The following is an 18,472-nucleotide window of genomic DNA, read 5'->3' as shown; positions in this document are numbered from 1 at the left end:
AAAGTTTGCAGGATTGGTCCGTTTTGAACAAAATGCCTCAAATCATGAACGCAGCTTGCGATTTCCGTGACATTTCACCCGTAGATTTCTATTAGGCAGAGGAAGAAATGCCACCCTTTTCACATTGGCCTGTTATAGCGCCACCAGCAGGTCTAATTTTGCAAAACACATTTTTGGAACAAAATGCCTCAAATCATGAATGCAGTGTCCGATTGCAGTGAAAAGCCCTTGAACAAATGGCACCCTTTTCACATTGGCCTATTATAGCGCCACCAGGAGGCCACAATAACCTACCTGACCTGGCGGGGACCTGTGCTCCGAGGAGCACTTTTTCTAGTTTTCCATGAGTCAGGGCTATTGAACACCCTTTACGTCTGTGTGTTGGTAAAAAAATATTGAACCAATGAAAAGTATTAAAAGTGCTTCTGACAAAACCAGCTAACTCCCATTGGATCCTCAAACTTTCTGCTAAACCAGCTAACCACATATATATATATATATATATATATATATATATATATATATATATATATATATATATATATAATTATATTAGTTCAAGTGGTTTTAATGCATTAAACATGCTGTCAACCAGCACAACATATATGTTTTATTCAATAAAACTAAAATGCCTTAAGGAAACAAAAACAAAAAAGCACTTTTCTCCTTTGACCATCGCATCCAAATTGAATCCCCACCAGCCTGGCACGCAGCCACTCACAAACCAAACACCCACAAATTCATCCCTCTCTCTCTGCATCTGCGCCATTCCATTCATATGGTGCCAGCTTGTGTGTGTGTGTGTTCCAGCAAGCTGTAAATAGGTGTGTGTGCTGTAGTTTCCTGTCTGTATACAGGCACATCGTTTTGTCACTCCATCAGTAGTATTATTTTTTTGGTTTGCAGTTTGGTGTTTATATTTTCATTGTATTCTCATGGTCTTCACATACCTGCATCTGACCTTGTGTTTTTTACATTATGTTAATGTTTTGGTTTGTGTTTTGCAGTGTTCCTGTTGTTCGCTCCATTCTGGCCCTCCTGTCGTCTTCCATTCAGCGTACTTTGTGTCAATGTTCATGTTTTCTTTTGCAGCTTCTTCATCGGCCCACCATATGTTTGTGTTTTTCTCTCTTTTATGCATTTCCAAAATTGATTTCCTCCCAGTCGACCCAACCACTCCATTTTCCCCACACAGTGACCATATTGTGTCCCTCTCAGGAGGTGAATCATGCCTGAGCCCCTACATGCCTGCCTCAAACCATCATACTGTCATACGAAATGGAAGATGTACCAGTGTGGTGGTCATGCTAACATTTGTCACATTTTTCTCCGACTCCCTTTTCTTTTTTTATTCTCTCTCTCTCTCTCTCTCTCTCGTCCGTCTCTCAGATTAAAGTGGTGAATGCTTTCCGTAGCTCCCTTTACGAGGGGATAGAGAACCCAAAATCCCAGAACTCCATCCACAACTTCTGTGCGGCCCACCCCGAGTTTGTGCCCCTTTCCGAGGAGGAGGCCCGCACCCCCTCCATCGAAGAGACGGGTGATGAGATCGAGACCATCCCCAGCTCTTCCACCGCTGGAGGAGCAGGAGAGCCGTCTGCCACCTCCATTCCCAGCGAGGAGTCCTCCATTTGACCTCCTCCTCTCCCTCCTGCTCCTTACCATCTACATCATCCTTTTTTTCTGAATCATGTCACCTCTCTTCCTGCAGGCCTGACTGCCTCCACCATCGCAGGAAGGCAATTGGCAAAGCTCATACTTTAACTCCCACTTGTATGGCCCTCTACTGTACATCTCTCTCATCTTCTTCCTCCTTTTTCCAAAGACTCTTCTCCATCCTCTCTATTCTCTGTCATTTTTATGGCCAACTATGCTAACTAAGTTGTCTAAACCGTGTTCTGTTTTCAGTCGCTCTGACTTTGGCGCTGGCATGCGTACCTGTCCAATCACATCGCAGCCCCTTTCCCTTTAATTCCCGAATGGCTGGGGTTAGTAGCCTACATCCACGTTTTAAAGACCATCGCCTGTCCTGCCCACTTCTGTTTGTTTTTTTTCTACAATTTTACTTTTGTTGTAATCTTAGTTTTTTGTTTTGTTTCATCCAGTTGGAACTTCTGCCCTGGACTGAGAAGCAGCATGTTATGTTTGTTTGTTCTGTATTTGCTCCAGTCCTGTATAATGCTCTGAAATTACACGGAACTTTATAGAGAGCACACTAATTCCAGTGTACATATGCTTTTTGCTCTTCTATGCTGGTTTGATGATTAGAAGTTCCAATTGTAAAAAAAGACAAAATGTGTAACCATTGACGGTATTTGGTTTTGTGTCTTTTCTGAAGTTGCTTTTCCAATGTACATAGTTCTTTTCCAGTCTTCTAAAGCCAGAGTTATACTTGGTTGTGCATCATGTCTCGCTTTGCACCGGAAATAGCAGATCAACAAGCTCACAACATGTCACATTGCAACAAGTTGTGAGTTTGTAGATCGGCTATTTTTGTATGAGCTGCTGGTGCACAACTAAGTATAAATTAAGTGTAAAGGAATGTGTACCAATGGCTGATCCAGCACTAAATACAATGTCTTAACTGGTTGTGGTACACTACAAACTCCAAAGTCATGAAGGTTTTAAATGTAAAATAATTGTCCCTACGGGTTGATATTATAATTTCGTTTTGTTTGTGAAAGGACAGCACTAAAGATTTTTAGCTTCTTTTGCTCATTTTGAATGTGTCATACTCGAGAAGAGAATACAAAATTGCCGCCCCACGACACGGAAGGCTCGCATTCTTTTAGTAGTCATAGCAAGACAATATACAACCTCATCTCATCCAATAAGGGTTCTGGTTCTCTCTAGCCCCTCCCAAGTAAAATTGACCGCTTACCATACTGCCTCAATTTGGAGTTAAGAATTACATTCTGAATGAAGAGGAGTGCTATTTATTTTTTACAATGAACAGTCTGCCCCTCCAGTAGTATGCATGTTATGTTTCATCTGTGTTGACTGTTGAGTGGCATGGGGACATGGATTATATGGGACACATTTTGTGAGGGTTAGGGCATCTACCTGTGTACAAGAAAAATATTGGTATTAGTCCCATTTGTTTTTGTTTTATTTAGCTTGTCACTCCATTATGAGAGGAAAAAAACTAATGATTTGCATTTGTACGACCAAAAGAAAACTAAAAACAGAGTAGGGATCGCGTTCCACTCTCGGCAAAAAGCATCTCAGCTCACCCCTGTTAGTAGCTTCTGTGTGAGGGTGGATTTTTATTGAACTTCACTGTGTTGGCCATGGCCAGTGACACGAGGGACATATTGATCGCACCCAGGCTGCGGGGATAACAATCAGCATCCTAGATCTAAATCCAATATGTATCCCTGCCTGTCTCTCCTTTCCTGCTCTCCCCTCTGTCCTGCTATTACCAGGGCCACATCTCCAGGCCCCACTCCAGATTGCAGTTTGAAAGGAACAAGAAATCAACCCTAGTTATCACAAGCAGGCACACGTCAAAGAGCTAACTGGTCTGGTATGTCGTTATGTGCTGCAATCACGCTAGCACGCGTTATCGGATACAAGTAATGTACTACTACTACTGCCATATTTCAACCTTCTTTGTCATAACTAGGTTCTTTCTCTCCCCGGATAAGCTTTTTTCTACGTAACACAGAGCCATATTTTCTAGGTTTGCCTGTATTGTTTTGTATCCCATTGTTAGAGTTGATTTTCTCACTCCAATGCCCCCTACCCCCTCCCCTTTAACACCTCACATGACCAAAAAGTGAAGGGGTAACTGAAAAAAAAGGAAAAATTTGTCACTGCCGAACTAAGTTTTAAAGGACCTTCTACAATGTTTACATTAAAAAAGAAAACCATGTAGGTGACAGCCTGATACTGCGCTTCCCTCCGGATGAGCCTCCTGTCCCTCCCTTGCGCTTCCTCTTCGTTCCATTGCCTCGCTTTTCGTGAGTCTCCTAGTTCTATATAACTACAGTAAATGGGGAAATCTTTCTTGCATGGTTTTCATATAAAACTCAATGTTTTGCTCATTTTTTACGATTCTGTATTTTTATATTTAGTACTTTTTAATATTTTGGAGATATATGAATATATATATGTATAGGCTGAAGAGTTTTGGTGACAGTAACAGTACATGAATGAGATGAATCTTAGCCGTGGAGTATGTCTTTTTACAGCTCTCTATATACAGTATATGCCACGTTTGTCTTCTTGGTGATTTGAGGCTAGGGCTAAGAAAACCCAAAATGACTTGTTTACTTACTGTTGGCCAATGCAATTCGAAATATAACTCTCAGCAATCTAGTCTTACCACGGCCCTTTTACGCAAACATGACCACTTTATCTAAAGTCTTAGGAGACACTACATGCAGTAGGATTTCGCAATTTACCAAACTCCAATGGGGATTCGTGGGAAATGAAAACCTAATGGATACAACTGACACAGTATAAAACATTACATGTAACTGTATGGAATTATTGAATTGCTATGGTTTTGTCTTTCTATCTTTCTAGAAGAAACCGTGCTTCTCCATTTAGTATGATGTAAATAATGCCATAATATAGGAAATATGAAGGGTAACTGCAAACTCTGCGGGTGTCATTATAGAAGGAAGGGGGCAATCAGCCAACGATCATCCAGCAAAGCTTTAAAAAGTTCAGCCAAAGTCTTTATTTAGTACAAGCGTTTGCATTTATCCTTTGATTTTTGCACAAGTTGAATGGATATTGTCATGTGTAGCGCCCTCTGTCCATTTCCCTCTTGTGTTGCATGTGCGTCGTCCTTTGGTTGTGCTGTGGTGATCTTTAGTTGGGTGGTTGCCCTCATGTCCCACTACAAGTGTACTGCCCAAATACTTTTAAAAAAAAAACACTCGTCTGTATCATAAAAAAAACAAGCAAGAGAAGACTAAAAGAAAATCACAATGCCCAGAAAGTCCAGGCAAAGTAATGTCTATTTGTCTTTATTTTTCACTGGAGAAGCCATGTAAAAGGCTTTTTTGTTTTGTTTTACTTTTTTTTATTTGTTTTATCTATCAGACAATAAATTGCACAGGCCTCAGTTACGACTAATGTATGGAAAAGGAACATGCTTGGATGTGCAATAATTGTTTAAATTTAACTGCATTGCTTCTTCTTAAAAGCATTGCCTTTCTTAGAATAGCTTTCCTTCATTTAATATTGGGAAATTCCTTGGATAACTTTAACATCAGTTGTAAATGAATAAAAATTGTTTTAAAAGAACTGGAAAATCACAGTTGGAGAATATATAACCACTTATTTTACACATGGGTATATGTAAAGAATATATATCCAAACCTGTTTTCTTTGTGTTTTAATACATTCTCAATTGTATTTAATTGCGAAAGACAGTAAAATATATTTCTTTCATTGATATAATACAATAGGCACTGGTGTTATTTTTGTATAGACATAATATCTATGTGGCATGCATGACCTATATACAAAATTTGGTGGTTTTTAAAGCAATATGTCCAACCTGGTGCGATTGATACCGTCGTGTTCTGTGTAGCCTAAAGCCACTGTATAAAAACAGAAAAAAGACTGCATTTGGATAAAAAAAAGCTAAATGTTCAGTATATGTGTTCAATGTTCTGCATGTTTTAGTATGGAATGAGACATCACAGGACATTTACTTGTTTCCGGAATGAAACTTGCATACACAAATGACACACACCAGCATTACATGCATATACTGTACATGCAGACTTACGCACACAAACACACATTCTGTGAGGAGAAACACACACTGAGGATTGTGAAAATGAGATGGGGTATAAAATGAATCACAATGAAGTAGACGAGCAGCTTGAAAATTATGATGTCCTAGTTTTAAGGGTTTACCACCAGACTTTGTTGGATGTTCTGCGTTTCATTCAACAGGCAACAACTAACCATTATAAATCACACATTCACTTACTCTGTTTACTGTTGAGACAACCAAACTAACCACACTGTGTGTGTGTGTGTGTGTGTGTGTGTGTGTGTGTGTGTGTGTGTGTGTTGCATCTCCATTTCCCACAAACAGTGAATGCCACCGTCTCCCATTATTTGTCAAGTGAGACCACCATTATAATTGATGACACTGAGCCCTTCGCTTATTCAATATCACCATGGAAAAGCCACCCTGTTATTTGGATTCACACTTGTCACACTCATCAGTCGCCCCATTGTCCTTATTTTTCTCTCCATCTGCCTCCTTTAGTCAGATTATCTTATCTGTTGGCTTATGACTTGTTGAATACCTGCATTGATGCGACTGACAGTGACCAAATTCAAAGAGGTGCATTGCAAAGTCACTAGTTCTGTATGGATGAACACAAGCTACTGTATGACAAAAACGTAATGACATGCTCTTCAAGTTTGTCAAATTCCTGTGAACTGAAAGACTTGAGTGGGGTCTCCTGAGTCTTTTAGCATTAAGGCCATTTTTGTCCCATTGACCCAAAATGCATCATTAATGACTTAAGTGCTACCAGGCTTTAGTGAGTTCAGCCCTGAACGCCTTGAGGTATGGGAGGACTACTCTGTTCTAGTTTATTGGTCTCTGTTGGTAATCTATTTGTTAGAGCATTTCCCTTAACTTTTTTATGTATTCACTTCTTGCTCAAAGGTTCTGGCAGGTTCTGTATTCTGCACCACATTGATGGCCCGCCATCGGTAATTAAATGTTAACACTTTATACGTATTATTCTTCTCTGATGGGAGCTGCCTAATCCTAACCTGTGAATGTTTACACTGAATCGTGATGTCACCGTCTTTAATCCTGCACCATCAGCCCAAGCACACTCTGATAACCAGAGCTGTGTGTGCATGTGCACACGTGTACATGTGTGAACATGCTACAGTATGTGTGTAAGTGTGGTCATCAAGGGCTATGGGCTAGAGGAGGGGGGGAAAAGCAAACACACACACACACACACACACACACACACACACACAGTTGAGCAGATCAATAGCCCATATTGCTTTTCCTTTCCTCTGTCCACTCTGAGATACTGTGATACTAGGACCTTAAGCCTAATTTATAGTCTACTTCAATGCACGATGGTGCTTCTTGCTGAAAATGAGTTCTTTTGAGCAAGCCACAGCATTGTGTGCTGAAGCATGAATGAGGCTTTACTGTGCTTGCTAACCACTAACTTGGCATAGGGCTTTCTGAAATTGAATAGGACCAAAAATAATAGGTTTATTTCCTATTGTACTGCCACTAAGACAGAGGAAGAGAGTTTCTTCACTTGCAGGTATTGTGGTTGTTATGGTTTAACGTCTTGGTATTAACACAACTTTAGTTGAAATATTCCTTCTGCCAGTTGATTCAGATCCCTTTCAGACGTCTGGACTATACTGGACTTTACTGCCTGGTTCTCTGGTGCTGGAGAGTGGAGGGCTTTTGGTTTGAATCACATGTCATGCAGAGCACTGAATTCTTTTCTTTTCTTATAATTGTTTAATACAAATTTGGACAAGTGATTACTTATTAGAATTGTACCAGTATTTGAGCTTTGCTGTGGTTGTTAAGAGGACCCATCTCTTGTTCCCCAAAGGTAGCTTTTTTTTGGTAGCTACAGCTTTCACAACAAAAGGCTGTTTATTTTACATTGTCAAAGACTACAGCTGCCTGTGAAAAGCGATCCTTATGTCTGAACTTTTGAGTTTGTGTTTGTCTCGGGGTATGGAGAGGAGTCATTTTCTGGCATGGTGGGAACATTCATGTGATTCATGCTGACAGGCCCTCATAATTGCATTAGTGTGAAAATGAATATTGACGTGTCATCACACATTCTGTAGAGTGCATTCTGGCTGTCAGGACATGGAAACTTGATTGGCACATCAAAGACAAAAGCTTCCTCAAAGACAATGTCATTTGTCAGCCAGAATAAACATTTGTGTGTGTGTGTGTGTGTGTGTGTGTGTGTGTGTGTGTGTGTGTGTGTGTGTGTGTGTGTGTGTGTGTGTGTGTGTGTGTGTGTGTGTGTGTGTGTGTCAGTGTGTCAGTGTGCTGTATATGAGTGTGCAAGTGGGTTTAATTTTTCCCAATTTAAAGAGATGTTTTTTATGTGCAGCAGAGCTTGCTTGATAGCAGGTAAGCTAAAACAAACAACAACCAAAAACGTTCTGGTTGTGTCATGATGGATAATTCCATTTTGGAGAATGGTCTGGTGGTTTGAGTGACTATCCCCTTATATGTCCCAGGTTCAGTCCCCACTGTGTCACCCTGTCAATGTGTCCTTGAGCAAGACACCAATCCTCTAGCTGAATGCTCACTGCAAGTATTTCAAGCTACAGTAACAGCACTGAGTAAATATGAAATGTAAATGTTTTGGCTGAGGTCTTGTTGCTGCCCCCCTAGCCCCCAGCCCCTCCCCCCTGCCCCGTGAGGTGGTCTTCCTCAGTGTGTGTCTCCCTGCTCTCTGTTACCTTCTGTCTGTTTTTCTACCTGTCTCTCTTGCTTAATTCATGCTTCGTCATGTGACGAAGCATAAGTGAGGCCTCTCTTTCTCTCTCTATAGTGCACACACACACACACACACACACACACACACACACACACACACACACACACACACACACACACACACACACACACACACACACACACCCTACATTCAAGCTTCAGTCCTCTCCTGTCTGCAGCACCTCCTCTGTACATTTGATGCATTATCCTAGAACATTGTCCCTGTTTGCTTCAAACTATGCAACAGAATGATCCAATTAGATTACAGTTCTTTTCGTTTCTCTTTCTTTCTGTCCCTCTGATGCTCTCCAACACTCACATGCTCTGTGTGCTTGTCTCTGTTTCAGTGGATGCTGGTCTTACTCCATTTAATTTTTTTTATTTTATTTCTACTAACAGAACCACAACCCACGTGCACCATTGTATGTTTGTATGTATGTGTGTGCACGGCCTGCGTGCATACTGGCATTTTCTTTACTTTAGTTTTTTGTAAGATATGATCATGTGGAATGCCTTGGTCTTAATGTCCTGTCGTTTGAACTTATACAGAACAAAAAATGGAAATCAAGCAATTGAGGTCAAAGTTATTATATATATATATATAAATATATATACATATATAAATATATACAAGATCTATATAAAATAAAGCCATTGGGATTTGAAATACATGGTTGCCATGGTTCGTGATCATTCTTTTTGTCAAGTTTATAAGAATTGGTGGTCGGGATGTTACAGTTCATATACTTTGTCCATGTGTAGACCCAATCAATCTTATACGACTCAGATTTTACACATTGCTTAACATTACTCTTATTTCTGTCATTCCCCAAGTTACATTACAATTATTTCAAGTCAAGTTCTCAAATCTTTCTATAGGCATGTTAGCTTTTCTTTCCACATTCACAACCAAGTGGTGAGGGCAGTTTTCCATGTCGTCACTATTAGCTGATAGATGGTCCAGCATCGCCACTGTGTGGACAGATCATGTCAAGACAACAGCAAATGTCTAATTGCTGGCAAAATCGTACCCAGTGGGTGTGAAACATTTTTATAGCCACAGGACCTGTTTGAGGGAGTCAGTGTAGTAGTGGTAGTGTATTAGTGAGTGAACCAACAAACTACTACTGTGATGGTATGTATGTCCAACAACCACTGCCAGCTATGATACAGGATGAAAATGCAATACAAAGTAGAAAGGGGCGCTCAGTAGAGCACATATTTCCGCCAATGATAGGTCCCTCCCACAAAGCCAACTACAGGCAAATGTATGGAAAAGGCTGTTGGCATGTTTCTGCCTATGCGTTATGTCTCAATATGTGATTAATATTTTGGGTCAATTGGCCTGGCCCGCTGGTGTAGCGGTCAAGCACCTAGGCTCAGTGTCGTGGGTTTGAGTCCCGATCCTGACGGCCTTTGCTGCATGTCACTCCCCATCTCTCTTTCCCCATTTCCTGACAGCTTACTGTCCTGTCAATAAAGGCAAAATGTTTTAATTTTGGGTCAATGGACGTTACATTTATGATTTAATTGTATCTTTGTAAAACAGGCACCTCCCGCAAACTTTAGAAGTGAATTGTAGCTGATCGGTATGGAACATAAAACATCTGTTTTATACATGTTTATCTCATGAGTCCAGAGATAATTTTGTGTGAGTTTGGGACAAAATCTGTAGGAGTAGCAAAAAGTGTGTTTTTGAAGAAAAAAATATCGGAAAATCTAGTTAGGCGGACATAGACTATGGGAATTATGTGATGATCCAAAGAATCCAGGGATTCCTTGGATCGGGTTGTAGGCCTAAATATGAAGAGGGCTATAGCAACACCATGAGGCCAATTTGAAAATGTTGTGGTAGAGTGATGTCCTTCACTAACAGGCATCGTGCACGAAAAGTTTGTTGTTGCTATACTTGTTTTTTTCTGTTTTGTTTTGTATTGTATTTGTTTTTAATTAATGTTAGAAATAGACATAACAGAAATATAAATCATTCAAACTTAAAAAATCAAACTGTACAATGGTAATGATGTGTATCATCACTAACTCCATCACACAGAAAGGGAGTAGGGTCATCCAAATTTGACCTGGGCATGTCGGATATGCTTTCCAATAAGCCGTACCTTTCACCTGTGGATTGTATAATGACTGTAGTATTTCCTATCAATATATACTGTACATATTAATATATATATATATATATATATATATATATACGATAAGTCCTGTAATATACATGAAGCAGTGTTCCATGAAGTAGGTTGCCAATATAGTTTTTATTATATTTTAAATACTTCATATTTTTATTTCATTTTCAAGTTTGATTTCTGTTTTGAATGAAGGATACAGATACTGGATATATTGGAGGCCAGAACGTATGTTCCGTACTCGATATTTGGTTAAGACTGACCTCATATTGATAATGTCATCATGACCTACAGAAACTGCTCACCCAACAGTGGTATCCATAACTACCGATTACACAGGGAAGCAATGCTAGACCCTTATTTTTGTTTATTATCCCAATTACCCGGTTTATTTTTTTCTGGACTCGATTTTACAAGAGTGCATAAATGTAAGAGATGGTCATGCTAATGTTACCATCATGGTCACTCACATTGCATATACAGTAGACCAATTATTTGTTTACCAACATTGAGACTGGATGCACAGGTGATTGTTTCACACCATCAATTCTCAACCTGTTGTTTCCCCCTCTTGTGTGTTGGCTAGTGCTGCGCGCCCTAGCGATATCTGACAGAATGGGTTTCCTTTGCAACCAGTATGACGCTTGCAACCAGTGTGACGTCGTCTGTTAAGGGGTCTATCGTTGCTGTCCGGGAGAAACCAGCTAACTCCATTTTCCCGCTTTTGCATTTTTTCCATAAATCAGTGCTATTGAACACCCTCAAACCCTCAAACTTTCTGCTAAACCAGCTAACTCTACCAAATGGGGGTGGAGTTAGCTGGTTTTGCTGACTCCAGGCTCCACCCCCTTTTGACCTCCAACCTTATTGTGAGCTTGGGGGTCCATTCAGCTGTACTTATCAATGATGAACAAAACCTCCTAACTTTTTTTTTGTATTTTTGTATTTTGGAGTTAGCTGGTTTCTGCCGGACAGCAGAGAAGTCATTTTGATTCTAGGTCAAAATATTCAATATGTTTGATAGTTAAAATCATTCATAAATTAGGCATTTTGCTGATTAATTTATCCAGAGTGACTTAAAAGTGCAAGGTCAATATAAGCAGAGTAAGCATGAACTCTAGTCAATAAACAAAGTAAATTAAAGCATCAAGCAGCAATGACCTGGCCCTCACACCTCTGTCCACGTTAGGGGCACATGTCGACCTGCCACATCAGAAGCTGGAGCAGAGCTAAGTAACTCTAATGAATGAGAAGGATTTTCAACCGAGTCCAGTGAGGTGACTCATGATTGTATGACAAACTGACCAAAACTTATGGCAAAGGATAGAAACAATGAAATATAGACCAATCAGAATAGGGGCGGGGCTAAGCAACTCAGGTGATGGACAATGACTCTGAACCGAATCAAGTGACGCGACTCACAAGTCTGTACGACAAACCGTTCAAAAGTTATAGCAACAAATAGGAACCAATCAGAGGAGGGGCGGAGCTAAGTAACACCAATGAAGGACAAGGGCTGTGTCCAATAACATCATCCACAAGTCTGTATGGCAATCAGCTCAAAAGTTACAAAGAAAAAAAGGAAAACTTGACCTTCCTGTTTGGCGTTGAAGTTTGACGCTTTGCCACGGTCACGCCGTTTTATGAAACCTCATGCTTCTAATAACTTCTCATTGTTATGGTCTCTTTTGTACACTGAGCGAGTTTTAGGTGATTCTGACCATCCTCCTAGGAGGACTTTGTTAAAGTACAACCCGTGAAAATGGCAAAGAAATCTCTAAAACGCCACAATAAATTCTGTTGGGAATGTTTGGAGACCTTTTTAGTAAGTCGGGACATGATACAGGTGTGTGCCGCTTTTCATAATGGTGAACCCATATTGTGGGGCTTCAAGCGCAAACTTTTGTAGGGGAGGGGGGGCTATTGAGCCATTAAGCCAAGCCCATTTTTTTGATAATTAAAATATGTACTTTTTCGTCACTTGTGTTGTGTGTGCAAGTTGCGCACCTTTTTGAGTACGTTTAGGCCCTCAAAAACGCGATTAATTTGTGGGAATAATAATAATCATTGCAATTTCAATAGGGATTCGCACTGGTGCAGTGCGAATCATAAATAGAGGGCAGATGGGATAGTAGTGCCTCAAAGAAACTAGGATTCCAGGTAAACAATGAACCTAGCAGCTGGTTACGCTCTTCCCCAATACAGCCATGCTCCTCCCACTAGCTCTATCTACACTGACCTCTACAGCCATGCCCCGGGTTCTTCTACCACTTGCTCCATGTTGGCATGGCTCTTGTGCATCCACCAGATCCATTACCTTTATTTACAGCATTTATTAAACAAGGTTGCACAGTGCTGCATCCTCTGACCTTAAAGTTTTGAACGTGTCATTCACTGATGCCGTTTTTCCTTTTCCCCCTTGTATCTACAGAGTTTTGTATTGTTGTTGATGACATGTTTTTGTGTTAATTTCACATTTGTTTTTCACTTGTATTTCAAGTGGGTCCCCAAATCATTGGAAATCCCCTAATATTTTAGTGATAATATAACATTAACCACTTCTCTATTGTAAACTTGACCGGGGCCTTCTCTATACTTTGGCCGCTCTTTTTTTAACTCACACCAAATCTTTCAGTGATGTTGCCACCAAAATAGGGATGCTAGGGTAATGTTTAAAAACTGTCATGGTATTTTTTGTTTATTTAAAAATGTGTTATCACTGCGAAACTGGTAAATAGGAACTTGTAAAGTACACTATGTTGGTTCCATTGATACAACCGGAACACAAATCCTGTCTATCAATATCTGATTTGATTGATCATTGGCTACTGAGTCAAGTGGTCAGTTGGGTGGGCCGTGTATGATTTTCAAGTGGGCCCCCCTGATCCAATAAAGGTTAAGCTGCTGCCTTAGGGTTATATTCACATTAGGCAACTATTTTTATAAATACACTTCTCAGTTAAACTGGTTTATACAGTATACTTACATACATATATAGTATACATACACATGGTGTATGAAATGACCTACTGGCTGCTTCCTTCTTATCTTTTCCCATATCTCTTTTTCTACGTCATGGCTACCATTTCTCTCTCTCATGTCAAAGTCCCTTCGCTGTCTTTTATTTTCCTCATAACCAGATTTTCATTCTGGAAATCACTTTCCAATACTCCGTCCATCTATCTGTACCTTGCTGTTCCCGCCCACGTGCCACAGCACCAGCCTACATTTGTCATCGAGGGAAACCTGCTGGCCTGATGGAGTTGTCAAGACAACTGTGTTTCCAATGGTGACTGTACTAGCACCATGGTGACAAGAGACTCCAGCATGGCAGCTGTGGGTTCATTATCGGGGAGTTGTAATGGCATGGATCCGCTGAATGGCTCTAGGGGACAAACATCTTAACTAGAGAGAACTCTCAGGGCTTGCCGTCTGTGTACATGAATGAATCCATGCACTTGTGACGTGCTTGCTTGCATGCATTCACATCATTCTACTGTGTGTGTGTGTGTGTGTGTGTGTGTGTGTGTGTGTGTGTGTGTGTGTGTGTGTGTGTGTGTGTGTGTGTGTGTGTGTGTGTGTGTGTGTGTGTGTGTGTGTGTGTGTGTGTGTGTGTGTGAGAGAGAGAGAAATGTGTTATGTAAAACACCCACTTATATCCATTTGCGTCAAACATTGCTGACATCACTGTAAGATCAATGAAATCTATTTAGGCCCAGTAATTACAGCAGAAAGACATAGTGGTTCCTAAACTTCTCTAGACCCAAAAGATATATTGGTGTCTACCCGGGCCCCAAACTTATAAAAATACATTATGAATTAATCACATAAGCCATATTTTGGAAATAGTGAAAATCAACAGCTCACACCATGTTGCAGAACTTGATCTGCTATTTTCACAATTTTGAATGAATATTCTTTATACTTTTTTTGAAACATGTTTCAGCTTTGTCTGTTTTTTTGTCCCGCTATACTAAATCTCTTCCACCAGAATAAGAAGGGTCCAAGTGGGTAACCTATGGTGCATTCAGTTGAGGTCACAACTCAGACAATTCCAACCTCCTGAAGGAATGGCAATTTAAGTCTGAATTTCAGACAATAACTCTCTGGCCCAAATTTGCAGAGATAAACGGACCTGACATCATGTCAGTATGGTAGCTCATGCAGTGAATGATAAACATACAGATGTGATAGCCAAGCTCTTCACACTTCCCTGTATATTGGTTGTGACTTTTGTTGCAAAGATTGACATCGGATCATATCTAATACCGTTGTAGTAGCATGCAGAATAGTTGTTGGTAGGCTGCTTGAGGAAAACAATAGCCAGCAGTTAACGGTACCTTACTTGAAAAGATTACTAATGTTGATCTAAAGTACTTTGTAGATTTTATGTTATAACATATTTGTAGCGATACCTCAGTAATACATAAACTACCTCTTCAATAAAATGTTAATATTGCAAGCAAATGCTACAGTATGCAATTATAAACTTGCGTCATTAATGCAGTCGTGGATAGAAGTCCCCTCTGACCAATCCGAAAATATGTAGCAATTACCATATCAAATGCCATGATGATTTGTGTCTATTGCGCATTGTATCTAACACATTAGAGTAGCCTATTTAAAATAGGCTTATGTGGTTGGGAGACATTTGATGTGCAAGTGTGTGCGTGCGTGAGGGTGGCTTTATAAAAGGCCTGGAGACAGTCATTTGCAGTTCAACTGTCCGAGAGTCAAAGGAGCTCCACAATCTCACAGACAGGCAAACTCTGTAGGTACCCGCTAACCTTCTAACTTTTATATTTTCATTTGTTTGATATTGTTTTGATTGTGTTCTTCAAACAAGTTGGCTTGATTTTTCTTTTTAACTTTTATACAGCTCTGGTATCATTTATATATTTTTCTGATAGAAGCCGTCATTGGCTAAATGTAATGAAGAAGATTGAAATCTGGATACATGTGTAATGCAACTATGTATACTGTAGACTATATATGTTGTTGTTGTTGTTGTTATTTCTTTTATTTCATTATTTTGACCATTTACACTTATGGTATCAATATACCCCTGGCTGTGCATGGTTTTATGGTTGTGTAACCTATTTGTTATTCATGTATTTATTTAGTTTCATTTTTCATTGTTCTATTATTTTTTTTATTTGTAGAAGATGCTTGTGCCGAATATGCCACCTGCTCAGTTGCTTGCTGTCACGGTTCTGATTGTTTTTACCACTGGTAGCTGTCTGGAGAATGTAAGGTGAGTGGGCTCGTAACATTGTATCATACAGCATTTTGTATCTGTAAAATGTCTTTTGTTTGGGAGTTACTCCTTTCAATATATAGACCAAACTTAAAGAAATAGGGTTCTGTAAGAGATACATTTGTGTATACTGTTGGCTTAACTGCAAAAAAGAAAAAAAGATCAAATTGCTTTAAAAAATGAGCATCCAACATTTTGGATGAAAAGGAAATGTGTGTGTGTATTGCGTCCAGTCATAGTATGACATTGACATAAAAACACATGCAAGAAAATTGTTTAATGGTTATTACAAACTCTGCTGACACTGTTAATAATCATGTTTTTTCTCCCATGTCATACACAATATTGAAAATTTAACTAATATATTACATTCAATTAATTTGACCTCCCCCTCTCTCTCTCTCTCTCTCTCTCTCTCTCTCTCTCTCTCTCTCTCTCTCTCTTTATATATCATCGCTGGGCAGAAACCATTTTTCAGCTTTTTTTTTTCATAAATCAATGCTATTGAACACCCTTTACATCTGTGTGTGGGTTAAAAAAATATTGAACGAATGAAAAGTACTAAAAAGCGCTTCTGACAAAACCTCCTAACTCCATTGGATCCTCAAACTGTCGACCAAACCAGCTAACTCCACCCCCTCTCCCCTGCATTCATGGCACACAGAGCAGCTGCAGACTCAGAGTGGAAAAAACTAACTTTATCGGGGCAGTTTTTTTTCCCCCTGTAGTCTGTTAAAAGTAACTATACAGTGTAACGGTTTATCAAACTTAGCACTGTTATGCTAATGTTAAGAAAACAATTAATTCTATTTCTAATTTTTTTTTGTGTTTTCTGAGGAGAGCAATGTGACAAGAAATTAGTTCATATAGCATTTCTCTTGCTAGTTCTACTAAACCTGCAACTCTGTGAACCCCTCTTTGCAGAAGTTATTGTAATATTTAAAGTCCTGCTTATTCTTGTATGCCTATATAAGCAGTGTCATGAAGCATCAGGGCATTAATTCACGCGTTGTGATGCATTGTGAGCTTGTTGATCCATTGTCAGCCTCCTAACTCCACTTGAGCTGGGTTTGGGTAAAGTGGTGATAATATAATGACACATCTGACAATATATAAAGTCACAATACCAACTTTGATGAGGCAGTATTGCTTTGTTTAAAAATATATAAGGTTTTCTTCATTTTCCTGAAAAAAATATATTTTGTTTTTTAAAAATATATTTATAATAATTATTGTTCTCTCTCAGTCGCAGAACAGTAAGCGAACACCAGCTGATGCATGACCGTAGTCGCACCATCCAGAGTCTTAAGAGGCTCATCTGGTTGTCTGGTGCAATGGAGGGCCTCCACACCGCCCAAGTCCGCTCCGCCTTGTTCCCTCCACCTCCACCCATGGAAGGCCTCCACACCGTCCAGACCCGCTCCTCCTTGTTCCCTCCACCTCCACCTCCACCCATGGAAGGCCTCCACACCGTCCAGACCCGCTCCTCCTTGTTCCCTCCACCTCCACCCATGGAAGGCCTCCACCCTGCCCAGACCCGCTCCTCCTTGTTCCCTCCACCCGTTATCTTCAACCTGGGTCTTGTTCCAGATGTAATTCCTGCTGCTGGTGGAGTTGGTTCCAAGACAGCCAGGGTGGAGAGCCAGCACAAGGTGGCAGTAGAGATGTTAATGAGAGACTTCTTTGATCCCTACCTGACACAAGTGCTAGAGAAGCAACAATAGAGCTTCCCGGCGAGTTTCCAGAAGTAAAAATTCCATCCCTTTCCTCCACACAGGAGTTCATTGTCAGCTATACTTTTGTAAAAAGACGCTATGCTCCAGTAGAACCCACCAGCGTTGCCATGTCTGCTTATTATAAGCGACTTTGGGCTTGTTTTTCTGTAAAGTCGCATGTAAATTTCGGTAGTTGCGGGTTGCGGTTTTTCGGGGCTTGTTTCTAAAGTGTAGTTGCTTATTTAGGCTTCCTAATGTCGTTTAAACCAGTGGTTCTCAAATGTTTCATGTCTAGGAAACCCCAAATGAATATATATTTGTCCACAGACCCCCATCTGCAAAATATGTTGTGCCAGGGACCCTCCCTCATACAAGATTTGTGTTGTTAAAATGTTTCAAAAAATATTTCCCATTCTTTTTGGAAAATAGCAGATCTACAAGCTCACAATGTGTCGCTTTGTGAACTTGTAGATTGGCTATTTTCAAATAGCAACTGTACAGTATATAGGTTTAAAGTGCTCATATAGCTTAGTCTTTTGGTCATTGTTTTCATAGACCTGGTTGCTTATTTCTCTTGCACAATCCGGCAACACTGGAAGCCACAATCAATACAGTTTTAAGAAAAACTTGTTTAATTTCCGATGTCAAGGAGAAATACTTCACTAACCAGCCACTATCCAGTGTAGCAGCAACGTCTCTGATTGTTGGAGCTTGTGCTACTATGTAAATGTTCCCACTCCACCTGCGAACAAGATTTTTGAGCAGGATCTCCACGTTGGTCATTAGGAATCCACTGAGGACACTAGCTGGAGCAATCTCATTTTTACTATGAATTTACCTCATGGTACTGTAGCACCACAAAGGC

At 40.1% G+C, this 18,472-nt stretch overlaps 1 protein-coding gene across 1 annotated transcript in view; it reads left to right on the top strand.

Annotated features, from left to right (window-relative positions):
* LOC311049561 (plasma membrane calcium-transporting ATPase 1-like) overlaps nt 1-9,165 on the top strand; it is a 133,260-nt gene extending 124,095 nt beyond the window's left edge. Inside the window, exon 21 of the mRNA XM_084063201.1 lies at nt 1,390-9,165. Coding sequence (XP_083919327.1) covers nt 1,390-1,635 — 246 coding nt within the window. The 3' untranslated portion in view covers nt 1,636-9,165. The remainder of the gene's footprint in view (nt 1-1,389) is intronic.
* Nucleotides 9,166-18,472: the final 9,307 nt, after the last annotated feature.

Source organism: Gymnoscopelus microlampas, assembly GCF_963454915.1.
Source record: "Gymnoscopelus microlampas genome assembly, chromosome: 7".
In the NCBI taxonomy this organism is placed as follows: domain Eukaryota; kingdom Metazoa; phylum Chordata; class Actinopteri; order Myctophiformes; family Myctophidae; genus Gymnoscopelus; species Gymnoscopelus microlampas.
Note: the sequence above shows the minus strand (reverse complement) of the source record. Positions and strands in the feature narration are given on the sequence as shown.